The 21377-nt window shown below is 40.1% G+C and overlaps 1 protein-coding gene across 3 annotated transcripts in view; it reads right to left on the bottom strand.

Moving 5' to 3' along the window:
• Positions 1-21377, bottom strand: part of fam189a1 (family with sequence similarity 189 member A1) — a 78119-nt gene that overhangs the window by 7127 nt on the left and 49615 nt on the right. Inside the window, exons 3-6 of one of the 3 annotated variants that reach the window (XM_031846056.1) lie at positions 10368-10478; positions 8437-8601; positions 2880-2987; positions 145-305 (exon numbers count right to left, since the gene is read on the bottom strand). In XM_031846056.1, coding sequence (XP_031701916.1) covers positions 145-305; positions 2880-2987; positions 8437-8601; positions 10368-10478 — 545 coding nt within the window. The remainder of the gene's footprint in view (positions 1-144; positions 306-2879; positions 2988-8436; positions 8602-10367; positions 10479-21377) is intronic. The other 2 variants (XM_031846057.1, XM_031846059.1) reach the window with 2 other exon arrangements.

Raw genomic sequence — 21377 nt, 5'->3', positions numbered from 1 at the left:
AATTACAATTTGTATTGTGTATTCCCTGAAAGAATCCCCATATCCCAGAAGATACATTGGCACCATGAGTTTGGGGAGCACTGAGCACTTTGTGTTAGCACTGAGAGAAGATGTGATGTTGATGAGTAGTATTTTGCCTCTCACCTCTGTCCATCCATTGAGGGGGTGCAGGTGTACTCTGGGGGGTAGTATGGTGGTGGGGGAATGGGAGGAATAAACTCATCAAAGTCCAGTGTTTGGTGGAGGATTGTTCCGTGGGGGGTCATACAGTCAGCATTTAGAGCTCGCTCTCTGTGCGGCATAAACTGAAACACAGCATAAAAACAACCATTATCAAGCTTTTATCACACAAGATACTGAACTCTTTGTTGTTCATTCATTATTTTAGACCATAATTCATCCAGGGAGACATGACTGAGCTAACGTCTCTTTACACATGCACTTCTCAGCTGTTACAGTAATTCAAGCAGCTATTCACATATGTGCTTGTTGGTCACTGAACAACCTTCACTGCAGCAAGTGCGAGTCAAGTGCCTTGCTCAGGGACACCTCAACAGCAGCTCTGAAAGCGCTGCTCATGTACTTTCCACACTCAGACGTTTCTAAGTGGGACAACTTTCCAGTCGGAGCCAGTCGGCTTTTCTAATCTCCAAGCTGCCATTGCTGCTATTGAGTTGGCTAAATTTACTGAGCTAAATAAAAGGTTAACAGCTCTTGTGGTAGATGGGAAAGCGAGGCCACTCTAGGGGACAGCTAGAGATAAGACACAACCCTGTATCCTTTACTTATTCTACAGTTTGATTTGTGTAGTTTTAGCTTATTTTCATCTACTATTCTATCTTTTTTTACTCTTTTTAAAATCCTATGTTTCTTTTTGTCACTGTCTTTTTATATCGCCTCGTGTCTCCCTGTCTTATGTAAAGCATTTTGAATTGCCTTGATGCTGAAAGGTGCTATACAAATACACTTGCCTTTCCTTTTGTGTCTGTAATAGATGGATTCCACCATGTTCAGCCCCTTCAATTTATAGCTTTCCTGCTGGCGTGCATGTCTGCTTTGGTGTACCGTAATTTTCTACTTTCATATATTAATGTAATAAAACAAACAAAAAAGAACAATCATTACCCTTTATAAATTCACCCCACATTTATATCTACAGGTCTCCACAGGTCTTCTTACAGACAGTAAGAAGGTCTGAGAACGATTTGTCCACAGCTTTGATTACCTGAAGCAGGGACCACTGGGAATTAAGTACTTGTGTCAACATGAGAATGACGTTTCATTCCATTTTTAACTGCTGTTTGATTCAAAAACTTTGGATGAATTTATTTTGATCAACTGTCTGTCTCTTCCTAAATAGTCATTGATATAAAAGATTAACAGCCTTATCCCTATGATCCCGTCCCAGGGATCTACAAAGTATTCATCTATGTAGTCATCACTGTTCAAACCTGCATTAAGGGATTTGTTTTACCAAAAGGGCTCAGTGGAAACAAGATGCAAACAAAACACTGACATATAATCATAACAGCTGTTTATTTACATGTCCTACAGACGTGGAGCAACAATATTATTCATTTGGAATCGTGTTTGTGAAACCTGGTGAATGTTAGTCCGATTTTAACTCTCCTTCGAGCTCTGCCTTGGTCTCCATCTACTCCTGCAGGGAAATATCTGACTCTTAAGCTGTTGTATGCTCCACTTTGTTTACCAGCTGGTTGCTAACTTTGTCTGTCCGCTGTTTGGTGATGGCCAGGTACTCGAACAAAAGGTTTTATTGGATATTTTTCAACAACAGCAGCTACATGATGAGTCTGAGACTACGCTGATGAGAGCAGGGAGAGTGAACCAAAACAGCAAAAATGTGAACCCGAAAACCAAAACAATAAGCTGAACGACGCAAACAAATATCTGTAGAGCTGAGAGGAACTCAGAGGAGTGAGGTGATAATTCTCTGCGGGTTCATCAACATGATCGGCCCCTTTCACATACAAAACAGCTTTAAAGAAGAAGAAAACATTCCTAATATAAAAATAATCAAAATGTATAAATGTGCAGCAGTCCTTTGGCCAGGTCTGATTTATATATGGATCTTTGTTGACTTGTGACCTGCATGGAGATTCAACTAATGTCTGTACTTTTTACTCCGAGTTAAACTTCATATATTTTACTAGCTACTATTATAGCTGAGATTACTGCTTATTTCCTGCCACATCACCCTATTACAAACCAAGCTTCACTTCCAGTCCGGAGCACCAATTTTAATATCCAGACTCGTTTCAGCAAGCACAAAATTTACAGCATAGTTCATAAAATTTGTAAACGGCTCTTGCATCAAATATCACTGCAAAGCCATTTCATATGTGGTATCGAGTTGGCAATGTTGCTATACCTTTCCAGCTGATGTGTTTAGAGGCATGAAATAACTACTGTTGAGCTTGGCTGTGCTTATTTACTTAATGGCAGAAAGCAGTAATAGTTTCATTGTTTCACATAAAAGGATAAAAGAGGGTCACACTGAGGACGGTGTACCGTTGAGGAACAAAACCCATTGAGATGTTAAGCTGTTTTCTTCCAATCCAACATATTTTTGAGATGCAGGAGGACACTGAGAGAGGTCCTGTGGCAATTGACCTTCACAGTGTGTGTTTACATTCACTTGTATTTTCCAAGCAGGATGATTTCACCAAAAACTCAAACATTCCTTTCCACTATCTTAAAACGGATGAAGGTTGGCAAATCGTTCCTGAGCTGCATGTGTTTATCTAACCTGATGATAGCGATCTCCAGACTGAAAAATGTTTTTTTTTTTTAACAGCAGGGTGGTCACTGAAAAGAAAATAAGGTCAGCTATTGACGCTGTCTTACATCACACTCACCATCTGAAGCACATCAGTCGAGACCATCTGCATACAGCACATGGCAGTGGCTAGAGCACACACAATGGTGGAGATGACGTTAAGGGCACATACGCTGAACAGCAGCTCCTACAGGAGAGGAGGGGAGAGGAGGAGACTGTTAGAGGAACAAAAGGAAAGGAGGAAGAGTGTGAGAAGGGTACAAGAGAGAGGGTGAGGAGAGGAAGAGAAGACAGTTAAAGATATGAACATTAAAGATGTGTGATATGTTGAATGTAGAACAAAAGGTAAAGACACAAACAGCGTTGACGTAACCAACTTCAAAAAAGCGCGGCACTTCTACAAATAACTGGTTTAGTAAGACAGCCACACAAAACTAAGAAGATTGCTAATCTGCAATGTTAATAGATCTATTTTGCAATTTTAATGGTTAAAGACTGATAAAAAGCATTATGATATCTACCTACATGGAGGCGAAAACAACCTTATTAACATCCAAGGTTAAGCACAAACAGACACATTCACACTTGGACAGTGCAGTGAGCAGCAAGGGGACAAACCACAGTATTGAATCTGTCTACAGAAATAAATGTGCATGCCAGTGAAATACTAGCCCAGCACACTGAATCAGAGAAAAGACTTATGACTGCAGCTAATCTTCTAAAAAGTAGAAGATGATCATCTTTAAGTGGCTCCATTTTTAAACCATAATGTGTTTTGTACATCCTAAGAAATTAACCTATAATAACTACTGTATGAATTAATTTCCTGCACAGGAACTGTAATACCACCTGCATGGTAATTGGCTCTGGGAATAGCAACTGCCTAGCACAGAGAGCACGTTAAAAGCAGAGGATGATAGCAGCTTGTACTGGATCTGCAGTCCACTCACATGTAACTCCATGCTTCTTTATTAAGTTCACAGGATTCATCTGCCACAATAAACTAATTTACACAATCTCTATAATGGTATTATCATTATTATTTCACTGTGTAAGACTGTCAAAAGAAATTTTGACTTTGGCTGTTTTAATTGAAATAGCTCAAAACAAGAAGAAGTGAATCTAATTCCCCAGCTCTGCAACCACAAACTTACTGTAAACCCACACAGGTGAACAAAAACACCATGATATACCGTATATATATTTAAACAAAAATATATATGTCAAACACAGCTGTCCCAAAATATGTATGAATGTAATAACATAATTCCTTAAAGACAAGGACAGGAGGGACTTTCAGCACTGGAATGAAAACTTTACTTCCCGTCTTGTTCTCTGTGGCGCACGAATCTCCCGTTACCACACAAAAAGGGTTTTCCAGCCTGTCACACAGATTATTTACCAGATTCAGGAGGCACATAATTAACAGTGACATTACAAAACCCTGACTTGTATTTGGCTTCTGATTAGCTGCAGAGAGGACAGCCGTCTCCCTTGGCTGATATCAGACAGAATTGTCAACCCGTTAAACTTTGTTTCCAGTCCACTGTTACTCGGTGGAGTGGGCAGATTCAAAGATCAAAGGGCTTTTTAAAGGAGGTTCAGGCTAGGTGTCTTTTTGCCAATTAGATCCCTTGACTCGCTTCCACTCCCTTTGACGTTTGTGATATTAAATGGATCAGTTGCCAGCTCTGCAACTGTTTTTCAAACATGATTGATATCCAGTAACTAGTTGCCAAATATCAAGTCTGTGTGAAGTTAAAGCGGAGATGATGCCAGTTGGAACCAGCAAGGTTGGAGCTGTGCAGTGCCAACTATAAAATACAACTAATACATGTTTGCCTTGGAAGCTAACAGTTTTGGAGCTTTTTTTGCGTTGGAGGAAAGTCTGGAGAACTAAGCACAAGTCTGTTTCACATTTAAAACTCAAACCCAAATCATTAGAGATTGTAACTGATTTTAGCTGAATGAGAATTACAGTAGTTTACATGGTTAAATAGTTTGGATGTTTCTACATAGAACAAACTAATTTACTCCAAATTATTAGTTTACATTACTGCTAACCTTTGTCCCACAGTAAGTCATGGTCTTTGATATTTTTGAATATATGTCTCAGATGGACACGAGGTGTGAAGACTGACATGACACGAGTGAAAGTGAAGATTCAACCTATTTTTATACATCATTATACACTATTGTAATTTGTATTGTTGTTTTTTTTGTACGTTTGTACATTTGGAAAATTAACTTGTAGGAACATGAAAAAGAAAAGTAATCCATCACAACAAACAAAATGTGTGGCGCTGTAGTAGACATCATAACGCATCTTTAATCACAATAAAATGATCATGACTATTTCCATAAAAGCAGTTGGTGTGGTATGCTGGTATGGTCATTTGATCCCACAAGACATGTATTCAAGACAACTAATATTACCTCCATGCATGAGTGGCACCTGGGAAGTGACACCTGTTGCCTATAGTCTGACCACAACCTTATAGTGACAGATTGTATAGCACTCTGAGTCTAACAGGGGACTTGATTGGGTTTTCACATCATTGATTCTCAACTGCTGTCTCACGAACCATGAACGTCTTGACCAGACACAAACTACACACGCCTCCACTAGCTGCTCCCTCTAAAGTAGGACAGGCTTGCAGCAGCATAGTGCAGCAGCACCCTGCTTTTCTCCAGCCAACATGGAGTTTCAGTTGATAGACTCCGCTGACCTCCGCTGTCTTTGGCATCCCCAAGCAGCTCTTTACTGGATCTGGCAGAAAACCCAGCACTTCCCTCACGAAGCCATACAGCAGTTTTCAGGGAGGTCAGTCCATTGGCATAGGCCTTCAGATATTTTCTAACCTCCCATGACAGGAAGCAGCAGATGTTGTAGGTCCGGGATGGCACTTCTCATAAACTACTAAATGCACAGGCTTCGTAGTAAAGGAAACTCATACCTAGAGTCTTAACCTACAGAGGTTAAATGGAAAAAGGTGCAGAAAATGCAATGAATGGGGAAAATTACAGATTCTCGAAGCTGAATAACCAATTGGATTCACACATTCAACAAAACGCATCACAAACATTACAGGCAACAGTCGTCTAAAAGCAAGGCTCTAGGTGAGTTTTTTGTCCAGTGTGTATCCCTGCAGGGAGGGCTGGTGGTTTATTGCAGTAAATGTATTTTTTTGTGACAGCTTCATTTGAGCTATTTTGGTTCTGGTAATATATCTGCAGAGTAGATGTGAGCCGGTGCATTTCTGTGATTTCCCTTGTGACCGCAATGTACAAAATGACATAATGAATCCTGCCAGGCAAATAAATGTAAGAACACCTCTTAAGAAAGTGTTTAACATGCCTGCTCAACAGATATTTAACCTCTAGAAGATACCTTGCCTCGAGCCAAACAGGTTAGTGAGTTACACGGCAAGGTTACATATCCGCCGCCTTACAGGAAATCACAAAATATCTCAATACCCCCTCCCACTGACGATTTACGGCCCCAGGCAGTGTAATGAAAAGAAAAACGGAATGGAAATGAAATGTGTCTGCAAAGAGTGAAAGACACATTTTTGCAGCAAAATGAATAGTGCTGCTGAAACAAAACTTTTAAACGGAAAGAAAGATGCTGCTGAGAAATGACTGAATAATAAACTTAGGGTGGTTTAATAGGCTACTCAGTCTACCTGCTGTGATAATTCAGTGCTCCCGCAATGTAATTTAGTGACAGAGGAACTATTTGGCCACTGCACCATGAGTTCATTAGGATCAGCGAGCCATCTGAAATGGCAGAGGACTCAGGGGACTCGGGCATGACAGCTTCCTCTTAGACATAATTCAACTCATCTGACTACTTTGGCACTTAATAATGGCACCAATTCCCATATCTCTTTTAATTAGCTGTGATCAAAATGACAAATGTGCTTGATCTTTCCTCTTTTCAGAAGCATGCTTCATCCTATGAAGTCTTTTATTTGGTTATCAATGTTTTATAATCAATCAGAGTAATAAAATGAGTGGATATGATTGTCGTTATCCAATAAAGACACAGTAGCACATACTGTATATCATTCCTGCAGACACTGAGTCAGGATAAATCGACAGAGATCGTGCACTCGCAAACTACCGCCAGATCAGGCTGGCTACACACTGCATACTAAGAGGTCTGCATCTAGGGGAAAGACAAATGCTGTTGCCATTCTCCATTTCCTGCCCAATTAATTTGAGACGGAACACTTTCAGTGTTTTGTATTTTACGTCATTCGGCTGTTCTCACGTGGGATATGTTATAGAGAGAGAGAGGAAACTTGGAGACATCAGTTTAGACTTGATGATTCTAGCAATTGAAAGATAATTATTTTCGAACGACTACAGACTGTTACTCAAGTTAATAGTATCATTGTGATTAGAAAAGGAACCAGAGTGGTAGAGTCTGTAGCCATGCTCGCGGCTCTGCGAGACTGGTCTTAGGCATATCAGTGCATATCTATTCTAACATGCTGATGATCATATAAATGACTGTACACCTGTCTACCACAAAATATATCATTTATTTTACATAAGTTATATATTATCTCTCTATTTTAACCCATTTTTCTACTTGCGTGATTCTTTTTATACATATTCATTGAGCATTGTTGGACGGAGCCTGAGATCTAACATTTTCATTGCAAACAACTGCTTCTCTGTAATTGTTGTATGACAATAAATAACTTGTAACTAAACACAAAGTACAGCTGAAACTAAATGGAATGGCATGTTTAGCAGAATAAATTGGCCTTATGATTGCATGAAATTAGATGTTTCACAAATACACACAAGTCAGCCTCTTGGTAGTGCTAGAGGGAAAGTCAAAGGATCACCAAAGACAGCACACTTCAGCATCTTGGGACCATGAATGTCTGTACCAAAATAACAGTTGTTTCAGATATTTCAGTCTGGACCAAAGTGGTGGACCGACTCACTGACCTCCCTAGAGCTTAGGAGTTAAAAAAAAAGAAGGGAAATCTTGAACTGTAACGTCTGCACATAAAATTAAAGTGGCTTGAATTTATGCTCAAATCCATTTGTTTCCACACATCTAGACTTTCATCTCTGGAATGCAAATAACATAAATAAATAAATAGATGAAATACATTTTCTGAAAGTCAGATTCACACAATGTGGTTTGCTATTTGAATAAAACTGATTTCCTTGAGCTGTCTCTCAGTCTGGCCGCACAGATGGATTTCAAACAGTCACTTGCAATGGGGACCTCACTTAGTGCGGTTAAAGCCAGCCATGATGGCAGCATGAAAACCAGGCAGCATGAATCAACATCTACCATTCTTGACGAGTGCAACAGAAAATGTTGTACAGCAATGAAATATTGCTAAGATGTCAAAAGCAAGAGAATACATCTCCACTGTTTTATTTGAATTGTAAATAACACACCGAGAGTCAGTACAGTCAGTACATATGGTACAACGTGTTGTTATCATGGCTACCAGCAGTTGCAACAGTTACATCCTTCTAAGTTCTTCTAAGTTACCTGCAGTCTGAACACAGTCGATCTCGTATAGAATGAGTTTTACATGGGAAAACAACATTGTCTCTCACCATCAGCACATTGAAATCACATGCTGGCTCACACCCACCTTGAGACGTAGGCGAATGGTGTTGCAGTCCCTCAGTGGATTCAGTTTCAGCGTCTCTCCCAGGTTGTTGCAGCTCGTACTCTGGTGCTGCAGCTCGCAGCACACACACACTCCATCGCTGTCAAACTTGAGCTGGGGGGGAGGAGGGGAGAACACACATCCACACTCATGCATGCACGCCACGTACACAAAAACACACACACACACACACACACACACACACACACACACACACAAAAGCACACGCACAGACACATGCACTGATCAGACCTGAGCTTGGTGTGTAGTAGTGATGTAGATCATGCTGGGATTACTTCTGACATAAACACACTGTGAAAATAGTTAAAAAGATAAACTAGACAGACAAAAGATACTGAATATGATTCTGTATTGTGATTGAGAAAGGCCGCTGCACATGGCTGATCAGAAGTGCAAAACAAAAGAAGAGAGGCTGTGAGATATGTGGAGCTACCCAGGGAGGGACGGAGGTAGAGCGTACCTCTGCTATGTGTCCCAGATTGAGAGAAACAGGACATGAACCCAACGAGTATGGGTTAATTACATTGGGGAGAGGAGATGAGGAACGTTAGCATTTCAGACATGACTAGGGGAGGGTCTCTGGGGAGCCACATGAATCAGTGAAGTTGGTCTACTCGGCTGGTCCCACTTTCGCAAGCAGAAAAGCTGCTTCTAATGTGTAAGTGGTTGGGGTTAGTGGGTTGGGTGCTGGATGAATCACAAGGGGCTTCTTCAGTCATGAAAAAACGTAGGAGATCCTGGCGCTATAAATTCAGCTTTAAAAAAATCTGCTTAGCATCTCATTATGAAAATGTGAAGACTGAGTGTTCTGTGTCCAACTACTTCTGATCACCAGCTGCAAGGAGTAAAACCTCAATACACTTATTTTGAAGTGTGCCATCCTGTTTTCCGCGTGTTAACACAGCTGTTGGAAAAGCCAGAGTGCAGAGAGCACGTATCCCACTGCTGGAATGCGCTTGTGAAAAATTCTTTCAATTTTACACAGGTGAGATCTGCTCAGCTTGACAGTTGTGTGATGTATTTTGTGGCTGTGGAGGAGCTCCAGCACATCTGATGTCATCAGGGGTTATATTCACTTTGACTCGGAGACTAAAAGAGTGTCTACTGCTTTGATTCTGACCACATCTCCCTTTGAGTCGCTTTGAGTCTCTTTGAGTCGCTGCAATACTCTTTCAAAGTTGTTTATCTGTATTTGAGCTATTTTAGATTCTGGCAAAGATGGATGTGATAATCACCAGCCATTAGTCATTAACAGACAAATACGTACTTCAGTTTACTTTTGATATTGACTCAGAGCTGCAGCCTGCTCAGAGCAGAAGTGCCGCCTGTCAGCCTGCCATGTGCCAACATTCATGAATTTAAAATCTTGACTCACATGCAGACAACAACGAACACACGCCTATTACGCAACAACAACAAAATACAAGTATTGCACCAATCTTTCACATTTATCTACAGGCTTATGGCATAGGCCCTGCATGTGTTTGTGATGAAGATATAAATGAGGCTACTGAGAAACGCCATTAATTCGCACGTCAGTGGTATTGCACTTATTTTAGCTTTTCCGTGTCATCATTGTAAATGAGAACTGGTTCTCAATTGACTTGATTAAATAAAGGTAAAATAAATAAATACATTTTTTTAATGAAAATAATAATAATAAGAATAATAATTTCTTATTTTTCTGTTGTAAATGTAACACTTGAAAGAGTATGTTGACCTGATTCCATCTATCATTGTGTGATGGTCTGTGTGCGTTCTTACTAAGAAGACGGGGTTTGATTTTTGATGCTTTAATCAATCAGGTTCTGACATTTGATTAAATAAAATGTATATATATATATATATATATATATACACATTTTCTTTAGTTAAAGTCCAGTGGGTCTCACCAGCTGACACTCCTCCAGAGAGTTGACCAGCTGAGCGTTCTGGCAGGACAGGATGGAGCCCGCCAGGTTGAGCATCACACACACAGCTGACAGCAGCATGAAGAATGTGATCTGTGACAGAGAAAGAAATAGAGAAAAAAAGACAACATATTGTCAAAATGTTGCTGCTTACGAACACTGATTCGACACTTATATCTTCCCACTATTGTGTTCAAAAAGCAGCTGTAATACCAGAGGCGCAGTGTACTTTGCCAATCACTCGTCAGTCAGTGCTTTCATCCGATAACCGAAGTGGAAATTAGCACTGAAAAACCTGTTTGTCCTCAGACCTCAAGAGTCTGACTGTGAGAGCAATTCTAATCACAGAAAAAGTTTTCACCAAATGACATAACAAACAATTTATTGTCAGATTAAATTTCTCGACCCACAGCGAGCTATTGTTGGAGCTAATGTCTTGCATTCAAAACACAGACACATATGCACACACACTAACAGAGCTTATATTTCTCTACGCTTTAAGCGGATACAGTTGGCAGTTTAGGTCCAATGTACTTTCACACCAAAGGTTTTTCCCTCTTTTCCACAGGGTGAAGCCTTCTTTTTATTTCCAAGCTAACAGCCCCGTGGATATCAATCCTGTTAGAATAAATATGGTTACCGTTTCTGATACTTTAAATTACAGGTCAAGCACAACGGAAAATAGTTTGTCCAGGAAATTGGAAACCATGGCGCCAGCGTTTTCTGAACATTTTCACGGGTTCATAATTGATGAATTTAATTAAAAATCACAATAGCCTATTTTCAAAGCTTGTGTTGGTGGAGGACATAAAGGGCACTAGCAGGAGGAGCTTGGCGGCTATAAAGGTTATTGACAACACACATACACAGATGGAGAGGAGGAGAGGGGGACCAGGGGCGGAGAAGGGAAGGAACTGGAGGTGGCATGTAATAAACAGATGGAGCAATAAGTTTAAGTGCTTTTCACCCTGGCAGAAAATTGAAAGATTGAGAGGCTGATGGGCGAGCACGAGGAGCACCTCTTTGTTTGGAAAATCAAAAAAAGAGTGACAGTAAATTAAAACAAAGTTAAAACAAAAGGAACAGTGCAATGATTAATAGACAGTGAGAGAGAAGAAGAAGAGGATGAGACAGGACTGAGTTCATTCTCTGCTAAAGTCAACATTACTCCACATATCTTTACATAGCAAATGGTTGTTTGCTGCTATATTAATGCTCTGAATATTTAATTTGGCATAAGGCTTTGAGGATATTTCTTACTATATACATACATAAATGTAAAATTTACAGCTTAGCATAATTATAAAACACCAGAGCAAATGCTGACTGATGGCAAACATGAAAAAGGTTTTGCTACGTATACACACAAACAATCACTTCTGTCAAGTGCATTTTGTTTGTATATGAAAACAAAAACACAAGGGCTTGTGGGGAGTATTGTACATTGCAACCTTGACAGAACATTGATTTAATTCTATTGATGCTGCTGTAAGTATCAGATATGACGGATTTACTATGTACGCTGTGATAAAGTTTGGAAGAACTGAGGTTTCTCACCCAGACTGATGGGATATATCAGTGGAACAAGCTAACAGAGATGGGCCATATACATTATGAAGTGTTTCTTTTCATTCTTAGACATGAATGTTTTTGAAACTACACGCTTGGTATTGCAGAGGAAAACTGTTACCGCTGGTATCCAGAGGGACAGACTTTTGTCATAACGTCCAGACTGGCTCTATATCATTGATTACCGGGTGTGACAGTAATAGTTAACTTTTCCAAAATGCTGCTCCGCAGAAAGCATCTTCATTAGTTTACATGGGAGTGGAGGAGTATTTAACTGGGGCCATTACAATAACTTTCACAAAGAGGATATTAAAAATGCAGAAACCAGTGACAATAAAAGCTATCTCACGCACACAGGCCATTAGTTGTATTTCAATGAAACCTCTCGGGGTTTGCATTGTTGCCAGCTGAGCCAGTCGGATGCTGCACCTCAAACAATAGCCGGCCGCAATTTCAACTGAGGAGAAAACAATCCCTCTTTATCAAAGCTCCAGTGACTGTGGGGGTGAACTGCCATAATATCACGCCGCTTTAAAATAATAATTAGTTTTTTGTTTTGTTTTGTTGCATAATTCTCTTAGAAATCTGTGTCAGATCTCTCGATCAGTCTTTATTTAAATCGGCAGCAACAATAAAAAACACACAACCACAAGACAACAAAGTGATGCCACCACCACCCTGATAATTCACACACTGGCTGAATTGTGCGTTTTTATGAAACAATGGTGAAAAAGTCCCACATGGAATCCTTTAGATATGCAAACAGCCTCTCCAGGCCCGTGTGACCCAGGTGTCACCTGTGCGTCCCCCACGGTGTCTCTCTGCTGAGCCGATTGTCACGCCTGGCCCCCCACACCAATGCCTTCTCATTACCATGTAGGATCACATAGCACCATTTAGCAACTAGTCATTAATTACTGCTGCGCTGCCCTCTGCATGTCAAAGAGGTAAACACACACACACACACACACGCACACAAAGCTACGCACGCGCCACTCGGTCGCTGTAACAGCCGAGGCTGCGTGTCATCTCACATCGTTTAGCGCTCACTGCGGAGGACAATACACCACAATATAATCACCATTCATCTCCATGACACACACTCATAGATTACGATATAAGACCCAAGGTTCAGGTGGTCACTGTAATTCTCCATAACTGTCAGTGAGGTGAAATCATTTGGCTTTAGCTTTGCCTCTTTCTGTCCTTCATCCAGCTGCAGTAGTTTTTCAAACTGCAGAGGTAAGGAATGGCGTTTTAGATGGAGCATATATGTAGTAAAAAAACAAGACTGTTTAGAGTTGTGTTCTTGTGTACACTGGAGAGGTCTAGTTAGGTAAGCTGTATCTAAAGGGGTATAATCTTAAAGGTACCTTGTGGAGTTTTTTAGGGCTGCTTCCTCTTAGTTGATTAGTGGACTAATTGGTTGTTTTGGTCTGGGACTCATGTCGACTAAGATCTCTTTAGTCAATTAGTGGTTATTTATGCTTTTTTCATGCTGAATGACATATTTCCAAGAAACGTACAAGCACATCTCTGGTACGCACAAAATTTAAAGTGGTGTGATTTTTCGTGGAGACACAAAGTGTCAACAAAAGCAGGGAAGAATCTGACTGCTAGTCAGTAATACGAATGCATGATAACAATGCAGGATTTTAAATACTTGGTACATTTTGTATTAAAAAGAAACTGGATTCAACACAATTGTTGTATCTCAACGATTCACAAAATGGGTTTTTTGGCAACATTGAATGTAAACCAAAACTTTGTTTATTGACAAAAAAGTTCTACATTTTCGGAAATAGGCTTATTCGCTCTCTGGCGGAGAGTTAAATAAGATGATTCATATCACTTTATCTGTTAAATATAAGGCCAGCAGGTAAACTGATGTTTTTACATTTGGTTAATTGTAAACAAACAAATGATAACATTTCTATTGGTGAGGTGGATTTAGTATTCTTAGCTGTTTCCAGTCTTTCTGTTGAGCTAAGTTAACAGCCTGCAGGCTGTAGCCTTATATTCTACATGATGGATAGACATGAGAGTGGTATCAATCTTCTAGTCCAACTGCTATCCCAAATGTTGTCCTTGTGTGGAGTTTGAATGGATTTGGGAAATCTCTGTAAATCAATGTCAATTTAACAAATAACACAAACTGTAAACATTTATAGTCTTTCCGTTGTAAAGCTCTCCTCATCTATCAGCGCAGCCACCACCAACAACAAAAAACCAAGCTCATTCATCGTCACCTCTGTTTATTTGAAGAAACACAAATCAGAGGTAAGATAAGCATCTCAGTGGGAAACTGGACTGATGGAGCAGCAAACAATAATACGCTTTCATTGTTTCATTATGAGCCAACTGTTATAAGAACAGAGGAAAGTGGGGGCTCATATATTATCAACTGACAATTTCAGCAGTATTTTAAGCAGCAATGTATGAATATTTCATTATTGGAGTTTATGCCCTGAAGCTTACACTTCTTTGCACAAAACGTCCATGTATATGAATAATAGGTTATAATAAGACATCATACACAGAATGTGCAGATTAGGCCATGTGCATTACTAATGCTTCAAGCTATTAAACACACATGTGGCACAAATCTGATAATATGCAAATTGCATGTGCAATTTCTTCTGCTAATACTATTATGACTGAAACATTCAGTAAAATACAGATGCATAAAAATAACCTTGTGCATAATGACCTTCACATGTGTATTAGTTCTACAGATTATCATGCATAACATGCGTGACAACCTCAGGAAATCTATCTGTTAACTTAATGTCGGTGCCATAGTACCTACCTCATAATATCAGCAACAAATGAGTGTATTCTGAATGGAGGATCTAAGGATAAAAGGAGTTGTATGTTGTACATATTATAACATTCTTTGAGACAAACTTGTGACTTGGGGCTTTATTGTTTGCTGATGCTGCTGATTGTTCTCATTAATCACTTATATTGTTATAAATGATGAGTGACTAAGCTAAAGGCAATTCTTCATCATGTGGACAATACAGTTCCTTATTAATTACATAGAAGAAAGGTTGAACTGTAGAGTGGAAGGATTAATCGATTAGTCTAGCAATAGACTAACCGAATAATCCTTTTGTCAAAAGTCACTTTTGAAGCACAACTGCCAAATATTCTCTGGATTGAGAAGTTGGAAGTGAGGATTTGCTGTTTTCTATTATTGTAAAAATAATAATTTGATTTTTGGGTTCTTGTTCCGAAAAACCAGACCAATTATTGGTCAATTTTAGTGGTATCCGCACTATGGGATACCACAACATTCAAATCAGCCTATTTAAAAAGACATAATGATGTAGAGCTAGGGTTTAACCCTGTGGAAGTGCTTTAGGGCAAGGTAATTAAAGATTGGGCAGTTGTGATCAGATGGGAATTTTATGAAAGAAGAATTTGAAACACTGTTAGCATCCTTTGACCGCAGCACAAATTAGTATTTAGTCTGCAGCATCGCTGCGACACAACGCTATTTATTTAAATCATCCCTGAGCCATGAGAGTTGGAGGCAATGTTGTTTTGTCTTTGCTCCTGCTCAGCAGATCACAAACCCTCTGATTCAGTTTCCCTCTGACACTGTATATCAATCCTCAGGCCCTGCAGAGCTCAGAAACATCCTGGAACAAACAACTCTTTAAGGAGAATAAGAGATCATTACTGAATATTGATTGACAGGAAACTGTCATGTATTAGCCTTAGGAACTTCCAGATCTTAAAGTAATTTAAAATATGTTAAAATACACCCCTACCTTGGGGTTAAGCCACAATCAGCAAAGAAAACAATGTATTCTCCTGGTGTCCCTTCTGCTGACTTTATAAACACACTCGAGAAAGCAAGCAGCAGCTGGTTCTCATTGGCTCCCACTGTTAACAGAAATACCTTCCTGCTCCCTCCTCCCACTGAGGGCCATGGTGAATATCCTTATATGCATGTGTGTGTGTGTGTGTGTGTGTGTGTGTGTGTTTCGACCACGTCACCAGAATTAGTTGTGATAGGAGTTGAGTGACCTTGAGTTCAGTGCCGGTCCAAATAAACAGTGGAGGTGTTGATACTAACTCTCAGCAGCAGAACCCAGAGGACGTCATACTAAACCAGACGTAACGACTTCCACAGACCTCTAATCCTGCCGGGGAATAGCTTGGTCACGGGAGCACACACCACTTTAAACCCCCACTCATGTAAGTATATGTGCTTAGAGATATGACACGCAGACATTTGCGGAAACTCTAACTCGACAAAAACACCGACGGGAATCAGAAGCGAGCACAGTGAGCCGAAATGCAAATTTACCGAAAATATAAACACAGTTGAACGCAGCAGCATACATATTTGCATTTTCTCGGCACTTTAAGGCGTTGTTTACACTGCACAGCAGAAGGATTGCATTGAGATTAAATTCACACCTAGCACCGTGTCTCTGTAAATTGTTGTATTTTCTGTTCAACAGGACACTGGGTTTATGGAGTGCATGATCAAGTAAGATAGTAGACTCCTGCACGCCAGCAATAGGAAGTGATGTTTCAACATAGCGCCTTATGAGACATACAACGCCACAAGATGTTATCACACCATTAAAACAAGCTTCGTTCTAGGTGGTCATGAACCATGTTTTTATATTTCTATAGTTGTTGACTGTAAGAGTTAAAAAAAACACTTTGCCTCTCGACTTTGCTCTTTGGCTTTGATGTGCAGTCATGTTGACAGCATGTCAGACTGCATCTCCACAGGACGTGATGGATTAGTTCCTGTGGTTACAGACATCATGTGGAAGTTGCACTCCAACACCTTTTATTGGCAGATGAGCCGTGAAACCTACATCAAGTCTGCTGAAGCTGAGCTACATCTCTCATGTTGGGAGTACTTTTTGAACCTAACCTTTTGCCTTTTAAATAATGTGAATTCACCAAGTACAGCCCTCTACCTGCAAAACATCCACATGAGGAGTGCATAGATAATGGGTAACTAGACGGTCAGGTACTATAAGGGAAGTAGGGTTGCTCTGTGTAAGGAGTTCATCTGTGCCGATGCTCACACTTATTGATTAAAACAGACCGTGAAAGACAGCATCAACCCGAGGGTCAGTGGCTGATTAACCTCCACTTCTCAACATTTTAATCAACCACTGACCTCTAAAGAGCTAAAACAAGGAGGCTCTGTCTTCTCTGCTCCCCTCAAGGCTCTTGGTGGGGGGGCTGCTGTAATGAGACAGGCCTATAATGAACCTGGTCCCAGCAGACTCTCACACCACACAGAAGAAGTACAGCAGGAACTTTGTAAAAGATGCTGCTTGCTTGAGGCGGTCCATTGAAAATCAAGGATGACATCTCCATAAGTTATTAGTAGGATGTAAAACGCTGTCAAATATGCTACATTACATACAAGACTTCACAGGCTGGGATGTGTGATCGGTAACAAACTGTCGGATCTTTGTTAAAAAATATATTCAATTCATACATTGAGGTTCCACTGACAGAATTTAAGAGAATATGGCAACTTTCCATGGATTGATACTTCCTAAACAGAGTAGTCCTAGATCCAAGTACACAACAACACACATCTACACATCCTATTTAGCTACAGTATATAGCAGCATGGTACTGTTGATCCACCACTTTGGTCCAGACTGAAAGATCTCAACAACTATTGAATGGATTGACATGAAATGTTGTACAAACATGTATGCTCCCCATATGATGAAGTCTACTTGGTGATCTCCTGACTTTTCCTCTGGCACCACCAGCAGATTGACATTTGTGAATGGAAGTGAAATGTCTTTACAACTACTGGATGGATTGCCATAACATCTGGTTCAGACATTCATGTCCCCCTCAGGATGAGTTGTAATACCCTGGTGAACTTCTCCTCTCGATCAGCAGGTCAACATTTAAATTGTCCAATATTTGGTTTATGACTAAATACTTGCAAAACTAACGATATTTCCCACCAGTTGTACTTTGTGTTCTGATCTAATTAGCAAATGTTTTAACATTTTAACAGACGTAACTAAACTAAGATACTGCACATGATCAACCTGCTTAACATCAGTATGTCAACATTATCTTTGCTAGAATGTTAGCATGCCGACATTAGCATTACGCACTTCTGTGCCTGTTACAGAGCCGCTGGCATGGCTGCAGTCTTGTTTAGTGATAGACGTTTAAAGCAAGGTGATTAAATGTATTAATAACCATCAGAGCCAGTATCACATCTATGCCAGTATCTTCGGCACCAGGGTACATTAGCCGTCTCCTCTCTGTCAGTGGCATTTATTGTGCTGCTCTTCATTTTTCGACATTTCAACGTGCAAATTAACTTTCCAATATTGCTAAATATTAATTAAAGGGCAACAGACCTCCTGAGGTCCTCCTATATTTTCTACACTGTTTTGAACGTTTTCCAAATGTCATTTGTGGACGAACAGTATTACACTGTGGTACAAGTTTCTTTTCTTTCTTCTTTCTTTAAGTAGGCCTAGTGCAAAAAAAATGTATTTCTGTTGTGTTTGTCCTCGTAAATAAGATGAATCTATATCAGCATGTTTTAAAAAGCATGTTGAAACCATAAACAGAGCTATTAAACAACTATTTTGATTTTGTTTTAATTTTAGGCTGAAAGTGGTCATAATGACTGCAGGAGAGCAACGTGACCTGAAATGTGACTATTTGCTCAACCACCTCTAATGCCGCTGCTGCTGTCTGGATCATGCCGCTCTTGCTCTTATGAGCGATCAGATAAGGGAGTCTATCGAATTCATATTCTAATTAATATGGAGCCACACTTCCTGCTTCTCAGGGCCTTAGGGGAGGACATCATTCATCCGGCATTATCTCGAGTCGGAAGGTTCCTGCTCACCCAGCCAACCGCTCCCTTTCAAACTCTACCCGGATTTCTCTCACAATCTGCTCATCCCTTTGTCTGATCCCTTACCTGTCACTTCCTGTCATTATATATACAATATAAGAGCATGTGGAAAATAGAAATAAAGACCCAAAGATGGTGACAATAGGTGTGTGCTTTTATATGCTGAGAGAAGCAATGTGGCATAAATGCAAAGGAGAGGAATCAAGAGGAAAAAAGAACAGCAGGATTTTAAAAACTTCACAAATTGCCTCAATGGACATCTTTTAGTCGATGTGGAAAACAGCAGAGTGGAACCAAATTTGTTGTTGTTTTTTACGGTGTTGAGCAAACCACATCTCATATTTGTTCCTTTTATTCATATTCAATTCAGTTATTTCAATGCCATTGCTTGAAACAGCATTTCTTAGATGTGCAATCAAATAAACACAACACAAAGTTAGAGCACAGTGATGAGATGCATTTAATTATCACCACACAAACACATACACAGACACACAACAAAGAGTTGAAAAATGGGTTGAAAAAAAACTGTATCTGTAATCCAAATTTCAGCCACAAGAAATAAAGCTTTTTTATCCTTTGCACACCTCCATATAGTCTGGTTTAGAAATATAAAGTGTTCTTCCTCTAGTGCCTCCAGAAAATTCACATGGAAGTAAAGAGAGTTTTGGGATTAGTTTGAAGTTACACAATGCAGTGAAACCTATACACACTCGAATCTACAAGAATTTAAATGGTCTTCTTTCAAGGACGTGATGCTAAACAAGAAGTAGCCAAAAAAAAAGATTATAGATTATAAGATGTGAAAATATACAAAACGGAGTAGAAATGTAATGTAAGAGTCTCAGTGAAGACGGGGTGTAAATATAAATAGTGATGTGGACAATGATATCTTCCCAGTAAAAATGTATAGCATAGCACTTTTCTTCCTTCCCATGTCATCATTCATCACCCATTCACACCAATTCATACACTGATGACGGGCCACCGTGCTACTTAATCATTAGGACATTAACCAATCATTCATACCCATTCATACACCGCAGGAACAGCCTGCAGGAGCAATTTGTGGTTCAGTGTCTTACCCAAGGACACATCGACATGGACTAGCGGAGCCGGGGATCGAACCCTAACTAAGCTGAGGGGACCTTTGTCATCATGCTCACAATTAGATTGGTTAAGGTCAGTTGGAAACAAACAGCAATGTCCCAAATAAAAGTTGCAACTGCAGCAACTATACTGTAATTAGACACAAAATGAAAGGGACAATGAAACGGTAAAACAAGTCAGAAATTGCTGCAGAAATCCGTCACATTCATGCCATGCACAGAATACGGGGGCAACGATCAAAACCATCAGAAATTACAGAGGTATTGTAACGATGCGGCAAAGTAGCACCACATCGCCTGAAGCTGAGTCACTTAGCTGACACAGTTCACAGTGAGTGAGAATCACAAAGAAGCTTCTTTAATCACCCGCCTCTTCGTTCTTCCAGCTGTTAAAAGTGAAGTTGGTTGATAGAGCAAAGAAGCTCTGCTCTTACTCTCATTTGAATGCCTTCTTGGCAGATACGCAGTGTGAGAGGAGAGGAGGTGATCTGAAGAGCAACGGGGACGCAGAGTGGCAGTGCTAATGCAAACTGACCAGAGGTGACAGGCAAACTGTGACCAGAGCAGAGAGAAAACACTTCTGCAGCACACACACACACACACACACACACACACACACACACACACACAACCTTGCACTCTCTCTTTCAGCTTGCCTGGTGTATAAAGAAATAACATGCACACTCTTTTTTCAGGCTGGGAGCGAGGTTGCATTTAGAGAGGCCACTTTTCAACACTAGGGGTGAAGCCTCCATGTTGGCAGGCATCATCCCTGCCTAAGTGTCCCTGAGCAAGACATTTCAGCCCTTTGCACCAGGCTTGACACGGCTCACATTAACAGCTAATGTTGATGGTTAAGTATACAACATTTACTGCTGAACCTGCATTGTGATTGGATGGGAAGTACATAAGAGTTTATAATGAAAGAATAGTACTTGTACCTGCCTACTTGAGCAAGTCTCTTTGATTTATTTCTTCACTTAATTAACCAATTTCATAGAATTTGTGCTTGCCAAACAGCTTTCACTGCAACAAAGAAACAGCCAAATGTATAATCTGCAGACAACATGGGATTGCATCTGAATTTAGATTCTGTGGTAGTTATGACAACTAAACGTGCCTCTAACTTCTAACATGTCTGTCACCAGAAACACAGTTGAATCACAGTTGGAGTTAGATGAACTTGCACACATTCAGATAAGCATCCACACACTGAGCCAAAAATAAACTTCAAGATTCAACAAAGGATGCTGGAAAGATGCAAAAGCAGGTTGCTTGGCAACGGGGAAATATTTTTTTCTTGGCAGAGGACCAAAGAAAATGTCTTCAAACAAACCCGAAAGCTTCTGTCTTTGCCTCTTTGTCCTCCGTGCCTACAGCCACATCACAGCAGTGCCCCTATCTCATGGCAAAAATCTGTTT

This window comes from Anarrhichthys ocellatus, unplaced genomic scaffold (assembly GCF_004355925.1).
Source record: "Anarrhichthys ocellatus isolate YVR2014 unplaced genomic scaffold, GSC_Weel_1.0 scaffold6, whole genome shotgun sequence".
In the NCBI taxonomy this organism is placed as follows: Eukaryota; Metazoa; Chordata; class Actinopteri; order Perciformes; family Anarhichadidae; genus Anarrhichthys; species Anarrhichthys ocellatus.
This window is presented reverse-complemented; position numbering and strand designations above follow the sequence as displayed.